The 18984-nt window shown below is 48.9% G+C and overlaps 1 protein-coding gene across 1 annotated transcript in view; it reads right to left on the bottom strand.

Annotated features, from left to right (window-relative positions):
• WDFY4 (WDFY family member 4) overlaps positions 1-12758 on the bottom strand; it is a 234004-nt gene extending 221246 nt beyond the window's left edge. The window contains exon 1 of the mRNA XM_065407457.1: positions 12507-12758. Within this exon, the coding sequence (XP_065263529.1) occupies positions 12507-12758 (252 nt within the window). The remainder of the gene's footprint in view (positions 1-12506) is intronic.
• Between the last annotated feature and the right edge of the window lie 6226 nt (positions 12759-18984).

Consider the following 18984-nt stretch of genomic DNA (forward strand, 5'->3'; position numbering starts at 1 on the left):
TCTGGTTTAACCTGTTCCTCCCCATTGCTCAACAATAGAGCTATATGGGCTCTGTTAGGAGTCTTTTTGTTATTTTAAGTGTTTAAAAGAGCTGACAATCACTTGTGGTAGGACAGTGTCTCTGCCCAGTCTAAGAGCTAAAAATCACTAGGAGCTGGGTGGAATCTCAAGGGACTGACCTGCAGAGGTCACAGCAGAGACGCAGGTGGCAGAAGGTGACCAATGAGTGGAATGGTGCTGGTGAGACAATGAGCGGCACGTTGGCTGGCAGGGCAGCCAGCAGAGAGGAACCACAGCTGGTGGGGTAGCCAGCCAGAGCAAGTGCTTAATGGCAGAGCAAGCGCTTAATGGCAGAGCAAGCAAGGGCCTTCTTCCCCAGGTGGGAGGTGAACTCACACAGCTGCACCTCTGAACTCTGGGTCCTCACTGACCAAGGACAACCACTGTGAGTGGAGTCTGGTGAGGGAGCCGAGAGGGGCACAGTAAAGGAACTTTTGGTTGTAGAACTCAAGAACATGAGGCAGAAGGCACTGCCCCACACACTCTGGGGTGGGTGTCCTGCTCACAGTTTTATGTTTATGAATCCTGCCTGTGGCATTTTCCCTAATTAACGTCTGGTGACTTCCGTTCTTTCATTAAAAGTTTATTTTCTACATTCAGACTCTGTGCTTACGAGAGGGGAAGTATTGCCTCTCAGAGGCGCCCGGGGAGGTGTGTAATTTCCCCAGGTTACTGGGTGGGGGCTTGAGCCTGTTCTGTGTTGTATTGTTGAAGAGGAACCCCCTAGATATTGAACCCAGCCCTGATTGCTGCCGGCTCCACCTGGCAGAAGCGTTACAATCATAACGTATCATCTGTGCTTCGACAGTTTCATGCTGTCATTTGCTAATACCTCAGAACGCAAAACACATAGTTGTCATTGCTCATGATTGACAAGAGTCCATGAGAATCCCAGTTTTATATATTTATCTTGATATTTTCTTAAGTTAAAACTTAAAGGTTCTTTGATATAACTTTTCACAGCAGACTTACTAGCGCTAACACTTGTTGAAGGTTCACATACAAGTTCAGCTGCATTACCCTCCATATCAGTGGGTTGTTGGGTTTTTTTTTAACTTCTATTGGAGTAACGTTAGTATCTGATGAGGAATCAGAAACACTGCAACATTTACTATTACCATCCACAACCAACGTATCCATTTTTTTGAAAAAGATCAAACTAATCTTTAAGAATACGTACAATAACCGTGCACTCGATACTGACTATCCCTAGAGTCTTTGCTTGGCATTTTTTATGGCACCAAAATCTGTGCATTGCTGTAGAGCCCTGTGTGGGAATATGTTTTAAATCCTTCTCTGCAAAGAACATTGCCCCAGCCAGCAGTCACCGCCCTCCAGCCACTCGGCTCTGAAGGCAGTGCTGCCACCAGCAGCATCGCAGAAATAAGGGTGGCAAGGTGGCGCTAGTAAGTCTGCTGTGAAAAGTGATATTAACAAAAGTTTCTTTGTGCCTCCCGCAGAGAACCTCTTGCACCCCCCGTTTGCATACCACTTCCTTAGAATATGTGCTAACTACTTATGCTAAAACTATCTGTTTGATCTTGTACTTAGGTGTAATACCTTTCCCACACCGGAAGAAGAGCCCCTGTGTGGCTCGAAAGCTTGACTCTCTCACCAACAGAAGTTGGTCCAATAAAATATATTACTTCACCCACCTTGTCTCTCTAGAACGTTCCCTGGAATCTTGGAATTGATCGGATGCAGTTTTCAAGAAAGTTATCACATTACAGACAGACAGAGAAACGCCATCAAGTTGAGCATAGGGCCTTATTTCACTCGGTTGACAAACTGATTCTTTGGTACAACTTAAATCCGACTAAAGGAAATAGTTCATTTCTGAAGTGTTGAAATAATGACAACAGACACTTACAGCCCAGGGTCTGCAACCACTCCACAAAGCATCACAAGCACCTCTGAGCCAGGGTATTGCCTCACAATTACAGATGCGGGGATTGGCGAGGAGAAGACACACCACAGAGAATACATGACCTGCCCAAGGCTGGACAGTGAGTTAGTGGCACAGCTGACAACAAAACCCAGAAGCCTTGATCTCCCATTCCCTGATCTGGTTGTTAGATAGTGTGGCTTAGTGAAGAGAGCACTGGAGTAGGACTCAGGTTCTATTTCCAGGCCTGCTGGGTCACCGTGGGCAAATCTCTGTGCCTCAATTTTCCTATCTGTACAATGGAGCGAAGGATATCAGGTATTATTATTAAATCTTTTTTTCATCAAAATTGTGGAGGGGAAGAAGTGCCATTTTATTAATTTTACCCATTCTAAATGGCTGCTTAATGGCTGGTTTTCCATTGCGCTGACCGAGAAGATCATTTACCATTTTTATCCACATAACAGGTTTCCTAACTGGGACTTATAAAACTGTTTCTTCTCCAAAGCGTCAAAAACAATCTGGAATAAGGCCTTTGCACCAAACTAATGGCTCTGGAGCAGACGGTGCTACTTTCATCCACAATGCATAGTACCCCAATCCCGACTTATTATTTAACATTTCTGTTGCAATAGTGACCAACAGCCAGGTTGGGGCCACATTGTGCTAGCTGTACAAACATATAGTGCATGCCCCAAAGAACTTACAGTCTAAAAGATAAGACTTAAGGGCTGCATGAGACAAACAAGTGAAGGAGACAAGGTAACAAAAATACCAAGACATCTGCAATTCCTACCCAGTCAGGAGCAGACATCGCAAACTACAAGCCCCTATGCAATATGAGCAAGAGTATGGCAATCTGTCCGTTTCCTAGGACCCAGTCTTTATCTGCAGTGTAACCCACTGACTGCAAAGCCATTGTTTTCACAGAACAGAAGCTCTCTGAGCACAGAGCTTCAGCATACCTGCAAGTGAAATGTGCAGAAGGCAATGCAGGGAGACCATCCAGGCTTCTCCTTCCCTGGATGAGAAATTCCTCTGTATCTAAGTTCATTATAAGTTGTATTGACTGTGTACATTCTTGCTACAAATGAGCAGAGTGTGATTGCATTGTGCCCCTACCAATTCTGTTTTTAACCCAATCAATAATATTTATATACACTTATATATATATATATATATATATATATATATATATATATATATATATATATATATATATATATAAGTGTCAAGCCAAATTAAAATAATGTTCTTGTAACTGAGAACCTGTGCTGTAGATATTTGGTCATATACTGCCCCACCACTACCTTGCATAGTGGCGGGGATCATTCAGCAGGGCAAATGGAACTGCAAGAAATCCATGGGGGCACTTACTGAGATGTAATGGTTGTCTCCATGGTGCGTACCCTTGCCACTTCAGGGTGACAACAGGAATAGACCTCTGATCTTCTTGCTCTAAAAGCACAAGCCCCTACCACTTAGAAGAAGACTCACTAGCCGCTAGCAGAATAGGGCCCAGGTCAGAAAGCTGTGCAATTCCAATTGGATCCAGCAATGGTACACCCACAGCTTCATCGTAACACAGTGCTAGTGCAAAAACCTTGCTGAAAGGCCACCTCACTCCCAATGTGCACTCCAAGAGAGGAGTTGGATTCAATGGCTAAACATTGGCCACTCTCCCAACTCTGGATATTCTGTCTCCCCAGACCCAGTGGTGAGCAGGTGTCATGCCCAACTTGCTCCCAGACTTGAAGGTCAAACCGACTCCCTTCCTTTACTGGTAACTCATATAACAAACCTCAGCCTGAGCTCTCTCGCCAACCCTGGCTATTCCTCACGTTTCTTTCCTATGGCACCTCCCTGTCTCTGTAGCATTTGCCATGCCCAGCTCTCCTGCCACACCTCCTCTCACGCTGCATCTGCCTCAGTGAGTCAACAAAATACACTCGGCAGTTTTACACAGGGTTCTAACTCTACTAACAGGGTAGCTCAACAGAAGAGCCATGGTTTCCTATGCAGGATCATAGACCTTGTCACACTTCCATTGGGGAGGACTTAATGTTCCTCTGGAGCATCAGCTCCTGCCCAGTGCTGGAGGGCAGGATAGGAGATCTTGGCTGGATCAAAAGCCAACTGTATAATAAATCAATAACTTCAACACTCTCAGTAGCATGAAGAGCCACAGGAGAAGCTATAGGGGTCGCGCTGCCCTGCCCTGGCTTGGATGTGAGTCACATGCACAATGTGTTCCCACTAACCCTGTGAGACTGTGGGCCTGGATGACTCATGGAGCTCCTGTGCTCCGCCTGTGGAGCACCCGTCCCCTCCTCCTGCCTACAGCCGCGGGAAATAGAACGCAAATACTACTTAAGTGCAAAGATTCCAAACGTGTAATGGCCATGGAGTGATGCATAGAGGAAGGAAAAGACAAAGAGGGGGAGGAAGGTACTGCAAAGGGCAATCATCTTAATTAGAATGAGGAATTGGGGCTTACAAGTCCCCCCAGCCACCTCCCGTGGCTGAAAGCCTTACGACATACACAAACTGAGCAGGGATTTTGATCCCTAAGTACAGGCCAGGGAGGGAGGGAGAATTTCACAAGAAGAAGAAAAAGACCAGATGGTAAAAATCCTGATTCTCTTCAGTGTTAAAGGGTTCGATTCTCTGTGATGCAAATCTGCAGAGTTCTAGGTCATCTGGCCCAGAATGCTCACACTGTCCAAAGTTCTGCTGATTCATCCCAGGGAACTGGGAAAACATTTCACTGAAAACATTGTAATGAACCTATGGCCCCAAGGAGTTCATGGCTCCCTCTCTGGATTGCAGTGTAGCCATTCAAGGTCCTTAAGAATTTAAAGTTCACTATCAGTGGGTAGTAGTGAGTTCTGGGAATTCACTTTCCACCAGAAGTCATACTAGGATGTATGTGGAAAGCAAATGCACAAGGGGTGTGAATATGGCCAAGGAGACCTTGTTTAAAAATGCGACTGTCTCTGCAGTTCTGAGCATGCATCATGGGGAAGAGAAACCCTTCCTCCTAGATGTGCTAAAAATTATTTTTTTCGTCATAGTGGTAGATCAAAAATAAACATGACTTCCTGCCTTTCTGCATAGCTCTAAATCCTTAGATTTCTAGCTTTGGGTGTACAGTCAAAAGAACTTCTGCAACAGCAAGCTGGATGGCTAACATCCTCAATCCTTTGAAAGTTTCACTCCAAAAAATATCCCTTCCATAGAAGTAATGCTGAATAGCAAAGAAGATTTTCTGAAGCTACTATATATAGTCACTACTGGCTAAATCCAGCTTATTTCTTGTTGATTGATTGGGCTGTGAACTGCTGAATAAGGCTGTGTGAAATATTGGCAACTTGATACTTTTGAGGGTCCCTTCCAGGCCTACATTGCTCTGATTGCTTGGTGTCTGAAGCTTTCATGTTTCATTGCAACTTTGTGTTTTTCCTCCCTATCAGTCACAAGAAACTTGCAATGTTTTGCTCCAAAATGGCATCAGTTTGGAGTAACCGTTTTTTCACATGGAAGTGAGTCCATCTTGGGTGAAACCCTCAAGGTTTAAAATTCTGGATTTCAACATTTCCTTGAGACAAATCCAACTTTGCATGGAAGTGCTGGAAAATGCTCTTTTTCACCACTGCTGAGACACTGCCTAAATCGTCCTGGGATGACCAAGATGCATCAAGGAGTTTTACAGAACAATTTCACTTCCACAGGTCTCTGGTGGTAGAATCAGGACTCCGCTCCCCACAGAGCCCACAAGGAATTACACTTGCTGACCAGAGGCCAGATCGCAACTGCCCCATGGCCCCTTATTGCCAGCTAGGCTAGTGCACTAGAGCCAGAGGATAAGCAAGTGCCCCACAACCTCCCCTAGGAAATATCCTTGGTCCATTCCTAGAGCCAGCTCCACCAGCTCTGCACTGCCAGCATTCTCGGATAGGGACGGGGATGGAGGAGGAAGGGGTGGATCGATCCAGGAGGCAGAATGGCCGAACATGCACACCAGGGATTTCTACACCCTTACGGTAGCCCAGAGGGGCCACTTCAGAGGTCAGGGATGCCCTAACTCGTGCCGGGGCCAAACCAGTCCCCAGTCCCTGAGAGTAGGGGTTGTGTAACCAGCTCTTAGGGCCCAATCCTCTAAATTTACTACCATGAGGAGTCTCATGAAGCGACAGAGCCTTTGTCCTTGCAGGGGACAGGGTGATGAAGATGCCTGGGCAGGATTGGGCCCTTGCCTTCTAGAGAAGAGCAGCCGCCTCTCCCTGTCCTCTCCTCTCAGCTGCCTCACCATCCTGCCTCTAGGGGTATGTCTACACTGCAGTCATGAGGTGCAATTGCAGCCAGTGTAGACATACCCATGTGAGCATTAATCTAGCTAGCTCAGGGGCCAGAACAGCGAAGCCAAAGCAGCTTCACTTCTGATTCCTTTCCCTTCCAACAGAGATAGTTTCTCCTTCCCTTAATAAGCCTGGATTCCTGGGTGTGTGCCAGCCCAGGCCAGATACCGACTGGGGGCTGTGGCTGGCCAAGCCTACCTAAGGAGCAGTGGCGTAGCCAGGTGGAGGGAACAGGGGGAGCAAAAAAAAAAGTGCCACCCGCTGCGGCGCTTTTACTCACCCGGCAGCGCTCCGGGTCTTCGGTGGCGGGCCCTTCACTCACTCCGGGTGTCTTCAGTGGCACTGAAGGTCCTGCCGCCGAAGACCCGGAGGGTCTGGGAGGCAGGAGCTGTGGGGGGCACTTTTGGGGGCCCGCAGGCCCAGAGTGGCCCAGGGGATTAGCGGGAAACAGGGAGCAACCTGCTCCGCTTCCAGGGCTCCAGGCACCAGCCAAGCAAGCTTGTGCTTGGGGCGGCAGATTGTAAGGGGCGGCATTCCGTCCAATCCTAGGGCTTCCCTATTTTTTTTTTTTTTTTTTTTGCTTTGCCTCCGGGTGCGGCCACCCTGCACCCTGGGGTTTATTTTTATTTTTTTTGCTTTGCCTCTGGGTCCAGCCACCCTGCACCCAGGGTTTTTGGTTGTTGTTTTTTGCTTTGCCTCCGGGTCCGGCTGCCCTGCGCCCTGGGTTTTTTCTTTTTGTTTTTTATGGCTTGGGGCGGCAAAAAAGTCAGAGCCAGCCCTGTCCGCTTCCCTCACCCCAGCCGTGTCACTCAGGGGAGGGGGCTTGGGGGAAGGGATCCCCCCCTGCACTCACCGGCAGCGGCAGAAGCGGAGCAGCCCAGCCCCAGCCAGCTCGGTGAGTGCAGCAGGGGAGGGGGGACCTTTCCCCAGCCCCCAAGCAACACGGCTGGGGCAGGGGCAAGGGAAGCAGAACGGGCTGGGGCCGCGTCGCTCCGCTTCCCACCGCCGGCGAGTGCAGGGGGGCGTCCTTTCCCCAACCTCCCCGCACTCACCAGCAGCGGGAAGTGGAGCAACGCGGCTGGGAGCTAGCAGAGTGGAGCGGGCTAGGGCCGGGCTGCTCCGCTTCCCGCCGCTGCTGCTGGTGAGTGGGTGGGGGGCAAGAAGGGACCTTTCCTCAATCCCCCCACCCCAGCGACATGGCTGGGGCCCGGGCAAGGGAAGCGGAGCAGGCTGGGGCCGCGTTGCTCTGCTTCCCGCCTCCAGTGAGTGTGGGGGGGGAAACCTTTCCCTAACTCCCCCTCCCTTCCCCCCAGCCACACGGCTGGGGTAGGGGTAGGGGCAGGGGCAAGGGAAGCAGAACCGGCTGGGGCTGCGTCGCTCCGCTTCCCGACGCCGGTGAGTGGGGGGTGGGGAAGAACCTTTCCCCAACCTCCCCGCACACCACACTCACCGGCGGCGGGAAGCGGAGCGCCACGGCTGGGAGCTGGGGGAGTGGAGCGGGCTGGGGCCACATTGCTCCACTTCCCGCACTGCTGCTGGTGAGTGCCCTAGCCCCAGCCCCAGCCCCCTTCCCGGGCTCCGCTGCGCCCAGCGGCTTCACCCTCTTCCTGGCCACCGCGCTCGTGATCCTGCCCCGCTCCTGCCCGTGGTTCCCGAACCCTGCCCTGCTCCCCGCGCAGCTGCTGACCTCGCCCCGCTCTCGCCGCTGGCTGCTAGGATTTAAAATCCAAGCCGCCCACCGCTAGGCACCATGGGAACGCCCCCTCCCACCCAGTTTAAAGGGACAGGCGTGCCCTCTGCGTCGCGAGCTGACAGCTGGGAGCAAAGAGGCGCTTCCAAGGTCTCACCCCGCAACGTTGTCCCCGCGCGAGTGTAAAAATTAAAAAGGGACCACTTTTGGGGAATGTGCTCAGTGGGGGAGCGGCCGCTCCCCCTGCTCCCCCCCTAACTACGCTACTGCTAAGGAGTGGGCGGCCCCTAATCCAGTCAGAGCGCAACGGGGGAACCCGGAGAGAAGCACTGCTAGCGAAGGGAGAACAGAAACTCAGGGCGAGGTTGCGCCCTCTGCAGGGGTTGTGTGTCACTGCTGCACTGTTCCAGGCAACGCATGGGGAGGGGAGTGGCATGGCACAGCCTCTAATGCAGGGGTGCCGGTGGGTGGGAGGTGCTGAGAGCGGGGTGGGGGAGCTGATGGGGGGGCTGCTGACATATTACTGTGCCTCTTCGGCAATGTACATTGGTAAATTCTGGCTCCTTCTCAGGCTCACGTTGGCCACCCCTGCTCTAATGTGTTTAAAAAGCATATGGGCCCTGCCGACAGAAACCAGCCAAGCTGATAAGCGCCTGAGTCAAAGCAGAGTGTCTTTTAAAGGTCAAGGCTGAAATGCTGGTCCCCTGGAAGTCAGTCAGAATTTTGCCATTGACTCAGAGGGGTAAGGGTTTCCCCCCACACATACAAAGTCTGTTGTAGGCAGGAGGAGGGCAGGTTCCTGAACTTGGGACAGTCACACTTGTATGCGAACAAATCCCCAGGGGAAGGAGAAAGTGGCAGCTGAGTGAGGCTTTCGCTTTTCACCTGATAGAACATTAACCAGGCCTTTGTGCTACACGAACACACAGGCACAGTGGGGGAAGCCTCAGGTTTAAAACACTCAGGCTCACCAGCAGCACACCTTCACGTCCCGACAGGACCGGATGGGCCGTTGGCTGGTTAAGCAGTACAAAAAAGGAGTGATGGATGAACACAAAGCGTTTGCTCATTCATTCATTGGGGCAGATCATTCACTGCTCCTGAGAGTTCAGACGGCTGCCGTTTTACTGGTGAAATACCGGCCAAACCCAAAAGAGTCATGGATTTTATCACAAGCAACTATTTATCTGAAAACATGGACTGGAAAGGATGTTATTTATTAGCTGTCATGGACCATGTTGTACCTGACAGGCACAGGCCTGAGTTAGAGGATGGCCGGAACTGGAGATGGGGGAGCTTAGGTGTGGATTTCACAGTCCTTCCTGGAGCACAGAATCAGAGCAATGCAGAGCTGGAAGGGACCCAAAAAGTCATCAAGTCCAGGCCCCTTCGCAGAGGCAGGGCCAAATAAACCTGGACCATCCCTTACAAGTGTTTCTCCAGCCTGTTCTTAACAACCTCCAATGATGGAGCAAAGAGTCCTGTGGCACCTTATAGACTAACAGACGTATAGGAGCATGAGCTTTCGTGGGTGAATACCCACTTCTTCGTGGATGATGGAGATTCCACAATTTCCTTGGAAGCCTATTCCAGAGCTCAACTACCCTTAGAGTTAGAAAGTTTTTCCTAATATCTAACCTAAAACTCCCTTGCTGCAGATTAAGCCCATTACTTGTTGTCCTAACTTCAGTGAACAAGGAGAACCATTGATCACCATCCTCTTTATAACAGCCCTTAACATGTTTGAAAACTTGTCAGGTCCCCCCTCAGTCTTCTTTTCTTGGGACTAAATACAGCCAATTTTTTTAACCTGTCTCTACATGTTAGGTTTTCTAAACCTTCTATCATTTGTGTCTCTCTCCTCTGGACTCTCCAATTTGTCCACATCTTTCCTAAAAGGTGGCATCCAGAACTGGACACAGCACTCCAACGGGGACCTCACCAATCCTGAGTGAAACAGGACAATTACCTCCCGTGTCTTACATACAGCACTCCTGTTAGTTAATACATCCCAGAGTGATATTAGCCATTTTTGCAGCTGCATCACATTGTTGACTCACATTTCATTTTTGATGCACTAGAAGCCCCAGCTCCTTTTCAGCAGTACTGCCACCTAGACAGTTATTCCCCATTTTGTAGTTGTGCATTTGATTTTTCCTTCCTGAGTGAAGTACTTTGCACTTGTCTTTATTGAATTTCATCTTGTTGATTTCAGACCAATTCTCTAATTTGTCAAGGTGGTTTTGAATTCCAAACCTGTCCTCCAAAGTGCTTGCAACCCCTCCCAGCTTGGTGTCATCTGCAAATTTTATAAACATAGTCCCGACTCCATTATCCAAATGGATTAACAAAACTATTTAATAATACTGGACCCAGGACCGACCCCTGAGGGACCCCATTACATACACCCTCCCAGTTTGACAGTAAACCATTGATAACTACTGTTTGATTATGGTCTCTCAATCAGCTGTGCACCCACCTTATAGCAATTTCATCTAGACTACATTTCCCTGAGAATGTCATATGGGATTGTATCAAAAGCCTTAATAAGAAATGAAGATATATCACATCTTCTGCTTCCCCCCATCCACTAGGCCAGTAACCCCATCAAACAGGAAGTTAGGTTGGTTTAGCACAATTTTTTCTTGGCAAATCCATGCTGGCTATTCCTTATAACCTTATCCCCAGATTGTTTAATAATTTGTCCCAGTATCTTTCCAGGTATCAAAGGTAGGCTGACTGGTCTATAATTCCCATGTCCTCTTTTTAAAGACAGGCACTATGTTTGCCCTTCTCTAGTCCTCTATGACCTCACATATCCTCCCGGAGTTATTGAAGATAGATTACTTCTGAGTAGCTGGTCACCATTCAACTTTTTAGTGAAGACTGAAACATAATAGGCACTAAACCCCACAACCTTCTTGATGTCATAAGTTATTAGATCTCCTTCCCCACTAAGTAGGGGACCTACACTTTCCTTCCTTTTCTCTTGCTCCCAATGTATTTAAAGAACCTCTTTTTATTGCCTTTTATGTCCCTTGCCAGGTGTAAATGATTTTGTGCCTCCCAGCACACATGGTGCACTATGCTCCCACTCTCTGCCTTTTCCCAACTCCTTTGGGGCTATTTGGCCCCACGGGGGGGCAATTTGCATACAGCAATCTGTGCAGCTATGCAAAAGCTATGAACCGTCCAGACCTATGGTTCCTGCCTCCCCACATTCCTGTTGAGAAAGATTGCCTTGACTAGTTGGGAGCAGAAACAGTGACTTTGGTGACTAATCAATCACACACCATGAATAGCAAAAACTTGCCCCCAAAACGGGGTGTCATCAAAACCAAGAAACTTTTGCAGGAAAATATCATTGTGGGAGGAGATGTCTGAAATCTGGATCTAAATGTTCTGGCCCATCGCTACTTGGATCTTCAGGAGAAGACTGACTGTTACATACTGAGATTTGCAGCTAGATTGAGTTTGAAGCCACAGCATCCTTTATGCAGCCATAATGTATTTGAAACTAGGAACAATTTTCTATCCATCCCAGTAGGTTCTATTGCCGTGCCTACTGCTGTAAGAGCAGAGCTCCTTTCACCACTCTGGCTGCATATTTGTCCCCTGTCAAACAAAAGCAGCATTCCAGGTTTCAGTCAACAGCAGGGGATGTGGGAGATGGTGAGTGTAGCCCCTCTGGAAGCAGCACTCACTGGGTTTTATCCTGAAGCCTCTTGCAAATGGGAGCTCTGGGGGGAAGTGTCTGTAGTAAGTGGCAGTTCGGCCTAGTGGTTAGAGCACTTGATTGGGATTCAGGAGATCCAGGGTCTATTCCTATTTCTGCCAATGGCCTCCTGGGTGACCCTGGGCAAGTCACATCACCTCTCTGTACCTCAGTTTCCCCTTCTGTAAAATGGCTCAGAGCACAAAGTACATATTGCAACAGACACATGGACCATCAACAGCATGATCGTTACAGTTAACTGGCTTTCATGTGGAAGTGTGCCCTTTGCTCCTTTGTAAAGCACCTTGAGATCTACCAATGAACAGGGCTGTGTAAGAGCTAGGTATTATTATTCCAAGAATTCGATCTGGACATCATTTACTCTGTGCTCTCTATCCATCAGGTTGCATAAACCAAACAGTTTGCCCATCCCAGCCTAACCTGTACCCAGACCTGATCCGCATCCTTTCTTAACAAGGGGCACCGCTGGTCTAACCCTTCCCACACCCCACCAGTCCCAACCCCGCTTTGAAACGTGCCCATCCACTGGCAGATCCTTTGCTTCCAACTGCCCAGTCCCACAAAGCGCAGCTTCCCAGTGTAATCACACACACTGCAGGGGCTATTAGAAGGGTGGCTGAAGGACAAAAGCACCCCACGAGGGAGCTACAGAACAGACCCCGTGGCATACAGGGCATACGCCCACCCACAGTGTAAATGACGACCACGCTAGGTGCAGGGCAACAGAATTAGGGGTAAAGCCTCTAGCCAGGCCCCTAAGATAGCAGAAGAGCAAACCTTTAGGAAGAGGGGAAGGAAGCCCAGCAGCCTCCTCTGCTGCTCTTCTGGGATGAGATAAGGAGACGCCTGCTCGTACTCCAGAAACTGCTTGGCTAGGGTGTCCCACAGGAGAGCGGGGCACTGGTGCTGCCCCTCCCCACTGGCCTCAGGCTGCGCCGGGGCTTCCACATCATTGTCAGGTCCTGGCTTCTGCCCCGTCTCATCCAGGAAATCCCCCTGCTGCTTTGGGAGCTCCTCTGCTGGGTCCATGCCGTGGCCAAACAGACCTGAGTTTAAAAACAAGGGTTATTTTAAAGTTGCCAACCCTCCAGGATTGTCCTGGAGTCCCCAGGAATTAAAGATTATGTTATGCGATGAAACCTCCAGGAATATACCCAACCAAAATTGGCAACCTTACTTATTTTCTTGTAGGATTTTCCATGAAGAGCTGATTGACTGCTCTTTGCACAGGGGAAACAGCCAGACTCAGTCTCAGTTGCTTTCTTTTCAAACTAAGGGCAGCCACCAGAATAAACTCTCCAGGAGAGAGCACATGGTGTGGGTTTCACTTGTAACATGCTGCACTTGCTGCCTCACCAAATGGCAGTTGCAGCCCATTAAAGGTGCAATACCCAGAAACAGTCTCAACACTCAGAAGCTGCTGAGTAACAGATCCCTGTAGTTAGCTAGTTAAGCCTTTCCCAGTCAGAAAGGCTAACCAGCCCCCCAAGCTCCACAGTTATTTTTCTTGGTCTTCTATTAATCCCTTTCACTTTGTACACATCTGTTGGGTGTCAGCATGCTCCAAACGGGATGCAGAATTTATATGCAGTCTCAAAGGACCCATGTACAGAGGCCTCCCTGCTCCAAGACATGATCCCGCTAGTCATGAATCACCAAATTACATGAGGTGAAGTCCTGGCCCCACTGAAGTCAATGGCAAAATTCTGATAGACTTCAGTTGGGGACAGGATTTCACCCAGTGCCTCTTTCTTGCAGCCATATCCCCCCATAAGCTCAGCTGTAACTTGCTGTCCACTATCACCCTTAAGTCTTACTGCTTCCCACGTCCTTCCTGGCCATTTGGGCTCGATCCTGCAGGATGTGGAGTGCTCCGGCCCCGAGCCGGAAAAGCACGTAAGCATGTCAGTGGGACTGCTCACGTGCTTAAAGTGAAGTGCAGTGCCTGGCAGCTCAGCCTGGAGCAGCTTCCCTATTCTGTGCCCCCCCACCCCCCCGCTCAGTCACGGCCTACCACCCCCCTTTTCTGTGCTTCCCTGCCTCAGTTCCCCTCCAGTCTCTTCCTCCTCATTCAGCCCAGTTCCACACACACACACACACACACACACACACACACACACACACACACACACACACACACACACACACACCTCTGCCCACCTCACTCCCTGTCTATTCCATTTGCCATCATCATCACTTCCTCCTCGGGGCAGGTTCCACGCTGGCAGCCACCTAACACCATGCAGCACAGCTGCCTCTAGTGGCCACCAGGTGCAACTGCAGCTCAGCCAACCGCATGCAATTCAGGCTGGGCCGCGGGAATGCATGATACCGGGCTGTCCCGCCTCTGCCTTGAAAGGTGGCATTGGGGGGAAATCAGGGAACTGCAGACGGCTGAAGACAGCAGGTTCCAATTACTATTGTCTACCATCTCTCCTTACAATCATTTAATTGTTACATCTAAGCTCTCTACTCATTGCTGAGAACAACCCTCACAAGCGCAACACGCAAATGCTATAGAACTAGCATAGGCTTTACCTCTTGGACAGAGAAAACAGATCGAGTACTAGGTTAGGACTCGGGAGACCTGGGTTCTAGCCCTGGCTCTGCCGCTGGACCACTGGATAAACTTGGGCAAGTCGCATCCTCACTCTGTGCCCCAGTTTCCCCATTTGTAAAATGGGGATGAAGATGCTGACCTGCTTTGTAAAACACTCTGATATCTATGGATTAAAAGTGAGGTATTATCCCTAGAGGGTAGCACCCTTTGAATGGACAGCTCAGCCCACACAGGCAACAGTCAGAAACTTGCCACCACTAGGGCTAGCTCATGCCCCTGCAGGCCAGAGTCGGGGTGAATGGCTCAGTGTGGGGGAAACTGGCCAAAGTAGGGGAGTGAGTCTTCCAGTAGCCTGATTTCCACTAAACTTAGGCCCACAGGGTGCCCTTTTGGTGCTGCAGGCAGGGGAAGATCTATGGTGCCCTAAACTTATTCTCACCCTGAAGTCACTGCCTCGCCCCTATATCCAGAATGTCTGCTCCCTGCCACGGGCCCCTGTGAGGTCACCGCCTCACTCTTGTATCCAGAGTCATAACACTTCAATAAGGTTCTGCCCACTGGTACCTAGATCATTCCCTGGAATTTTGGAATTAATGAGATGCATTTTTCAAAAAATTACCATGAGACAGACAGAGAAATGCCATGGAGTCGAATGTAAGGGCTCACTTCACTTGCCCAATTTATTAGTACATGAATTAACATGAGAGCGGACCCTTCAATACAAATTACACTCCACACACAAGTTAATATATAGAAAAACAATGGCATACTTCCTATGCATATGAAATACAAGTTTTTTCTACATGGGCTGCTTACTCTTGATTCCAGATAGTTAATAAAAATGTTAAAGGCAGTATGGCCAACCCAAGCATTCAAAATTCATGGGCCCCCCAAAATCACGAGCTTGGCTTAAAAATCATTAGATTTTAAGAAAATACTAAATTTGACATTCTTTCTATTTGCTACCTGCTACTTTCTGAGCCATAGGGTGTCACATTTCCAAGCTTTTCTCATCAACGCTGAGGGCTAGAAATGTGTTTGTTTTTTTTAATGAAAGTTGAGATTTTCATTTATTCACATGTCTCTCGGAGCTGGGACTTCAACTTAAACACCAAATATCATGAGATTCACAATAAAATCATGAAAATTGGCAATGCTGTAAAGGATCAATGAATTTTGAAAAATTTCCATGAGAAATTACAATATTTCAGCATTTGTTTTTATCCCAACTTGGGACAAAAAGTCAAAATATCAAAAAGTTTAATGTAACAAAGTTCTGAAAAATTTTGGTTCAGAAACATCAGAAGATTTCATTTCAATAGTTCCAAATAAAGGAAACATTTTGACATTTCTGAATCAACATATTTTGTTTCGGTTTGTGAACCAAATTGAAACACTTACTTTCAGGTTGGCTGGATATTAATCTTCTTTCCCTGAGGTGCCCTGGTGCCTTATGGGAGTTGTAGTTTTTAGTGGCTCATGCCCCCATTCTTCTTTATGGGCTGTGCTTCCCAGCCAAATAACATCTCCTATGATGCTCACTGGTCTCACGACTTCCATAATGCACCACATCAGTTCAACTAGAGAGAAGACCACAGTGCGCCCTGGGAGATGTAGTGCAACCAAGAAGCCCATACTCTAATGGATAATATGGGACATGAGGCAACATAGGAGATTAAGGGTGAATTGACCCAAAATGAAATAGTCAACATCAATATGTTGGGGGTGATACAAAATAGTTTATTTTGATTTTCCCAACAGAAAACATTTCTGCTGGAAAATTTCAATTTGTTCTCCTGAAACTTTATTTTCTGTTGAAAAAAATATTTTGAGAGAAAATCCCCAGCCATCTCTACTAAACATATCTTAAATTCTCTCACCACAGCCGGATTAAACAGTTAAAGCTTAATGCTCATTTGCTCTCCAGCATGTATGCTGCATGTTTACTATTGGCACTTTGCCTATCTTGGGCACTGAAACCAGCCTGGTCGGTTTCAGTCCCTGGTTCTCACGCAGTAGCCCAGGGCTCCAGTGAGGGGGATATTTTTATCATTTCATGGCTGTTCAGTGGCCCATGTGGAACAAATCAGTGGTCATAGCACTTGTCAATACTCTTTGCTAGTAGTCACAGCAGGAAGGCAAGGGGGAAATGGACATGGAGACAGAGCTATGGGGTTAGTTCTGTACCTTTGAGTCAGGGCTGTAGGCAGGGCACCAAAGGGGAAGCTTGCTCCATCACTGAATAATCAGGAGACGTCAGTCTCCAAGGCTGTTGATCTGGCACTTGTCACCAGCATCCAGTTTTTTTTTTAAATAAGTAATTAATGAAGACAACACCATGACATAGGCAGAACGTGTGCAATGACAGCACTGCAGAAGATAGACAGGAAGACCATGTGCTCTATGACTGAGCGGGCGGCGCGTTTGTCATGCTTTATTTTTGGCTCTGGTAAGACGACATTGCTTGGCCTCAGCCCACTTCTGAGATGCGTATTGCCTCAGAAGAGTCCGGACTTTTCCAAGGGGGCTAATGAAAAGTGTTCAGAGCCAGTCATTGTCAAAGAGGCAGCCCTTGCCCTTCGCAACAAGTCCGAAGGGCATCCCTTCTTCATAACAGTAGTCTCACTACCTTGGTGGTGGCACTGCAAAAGCTAAAGCCAGTTATCGCCAGCAGGGAGAACACTGGATTTAGGTATTTTTCTGCCTCTATGGCTGGATCCAGCAAATGCTTATTCAGGTGAGTAACACAGTATAGTCCGATCCAACTCGGCAGGATTACTTCCGTGAGTAAAGACCAAAGATGGTCCAATGATAATAATAAGCCTATCTACCTTTCATATGGCACTTTTCATCAGTAGACATCAAAGCACTTTACAATGGAGGTCAGTATCATTATCCCCATTTTCTAGATGTAAAAACTGAGGCACAGGCAGTCAAGTGACATAGGCCAGTGGCAGATCCAGAAGTAGATAAAATTATTTGATAATTGACAAATTTATGAACTGTCTCTTTTTTTAAACTAATAATTTATTTAACTTTTTTTTATTATTAGCCCAGCTTAAATGAGGCCTACTCACATGAGTAAGGCACTGAAGGATTGGTCCCTTAGGGTGAAATCATGCCCCCTACTGAAGTCAATGGGAGTTTTACCAGGGACTTCAATGGGGCAAGGATTGCCCACAATGTCTATGATTCTGTCATTCTGAGCCTGTAAAGTTAAATAAAGAGAGAGGAAAACACAGGAAAGTATTAGTGGCAGGTACCTAATCAGAGCTGAAAATACTCTAAATTGAGATCATTATGCAACCCAAAAAGCCCAGACTTGGTTACATTCCCTTTCACTTAGAACACAGTTCACTCTTTTCATCCCAGAAGTAGAATTTATATAGGGAAACCATCATAGGCGGCGCGATCTATGGGCCCGTGGTGCCTGGGCACCAGGAATATTCCTGGCCCAGGGCCCAGTTCCTGCACTGTTTGAGGCTGGGTCTCTCCCTTGGCCCCACCTGCTGTCCCTGGGCACTCCCTCCGCGCATCCTCCAGGAGATTTAAAACGGCCCCGGGACCCCCACCCACCACCGGCAGCACAGCGGAGCTGAGCAGCTTCCTGCCTGCTCGCTCCACGTGGCTGCTGGCCCCTCCCTGCGGCCCCTGGGCGGGGTGGGTCGGGTCTGTGTCCACGTGCACTGTTCCCACCCCAAGCACCCCTGCAGCCAATAGGAAGCTGCGGGGGCAGTACCTGGGGGTAACAGTGCGCTGAGGCCCCCCAGCCCGACCTGCCTAGGAGCCCCAGGTAAGCGCCACACTTCCTCACCCCCTCCCAGAGCCTGCACCCCGTCCCCTTTCCCACACACCCCCTCGCACCACCAAACTCCCTCCCAGAGCCTGCACCCCCACTCCCTGCCCCAATCCCAGCCCGGAGCCTGCACCCTCACCCCCTCCTCCACCCCCACCCCCTGCCCCAGCCCAGAGCCTGCATCCAGTACCCAAACTCTCTCCCAGAGCCTGCACCCCAGATCTCCCTGCCCAACCTCTCACCCCTTCTGCACCCAAACTCCCTCCCAGACCCTGCACCCCTCCTGCACCCCAATCTCCTGTCCCAGCCCAGGGCCTGCACCCCAGACCTCCTCCCCCCACACAAACTCGCTCCCAGAGACTTAGGCAGGTTTGAGGTGGAGTTTGGTGAGGGCAGGCTCTGGGCGTTCTGGGCACCACCAAAATTTCTACAAACCTGCCACCCCTGGAAACCACTGATGTCTAAATCTAGGTGTACATGTCATTTCTTCAAAATGGAGGCTACAGCCTATCCCATTACTGATACCTCTAGTCTAGGGGGAAGATGCATTAAACTTCAAGCCAAGAGACACTGAGTTAGTCCAGTCCCAACTCTTCCACTGACTGCTGTTGAACAAATATTTCTCTTCGTAGTGGTCCCTTCTTAATCATAACAGTCCCTTCTGGCCTTAAAAATCTCTGAATCCCTTGAATTTTCTAATCCTCTTAAAAGATAATTATTCTGTTGGAAAGATCTGCTACCACGGAGCTAGCATCTGAAACCACTAAAGCAGTGGTTTTCACCCAGTGGTCCATGGACCCCTGGGTCCGCAGACTATTTCTCAGATTTCAAAAGGGGTCCGCACCGCCATTCAAAATGTCTTAGGGGTCCGCAAATGAAGAAAGGTTGAAAGCCACCGG

The sequence above is a fragment of the Emys orbicularis genome, chromosome 7 (genome assembly GCF_028017835.1).
Source record: "Emys orbicularis isolate rEmyOrb1 chromosome 7, rEmyOrb1.hap1, whole genome shotgun sequence".
NCBI classification, from domain to species: domain Eukaryota; kingdom Metazoa; phylum Chordata; order Testudines; family Emydidae; genus Emys; species Emys orbicularis.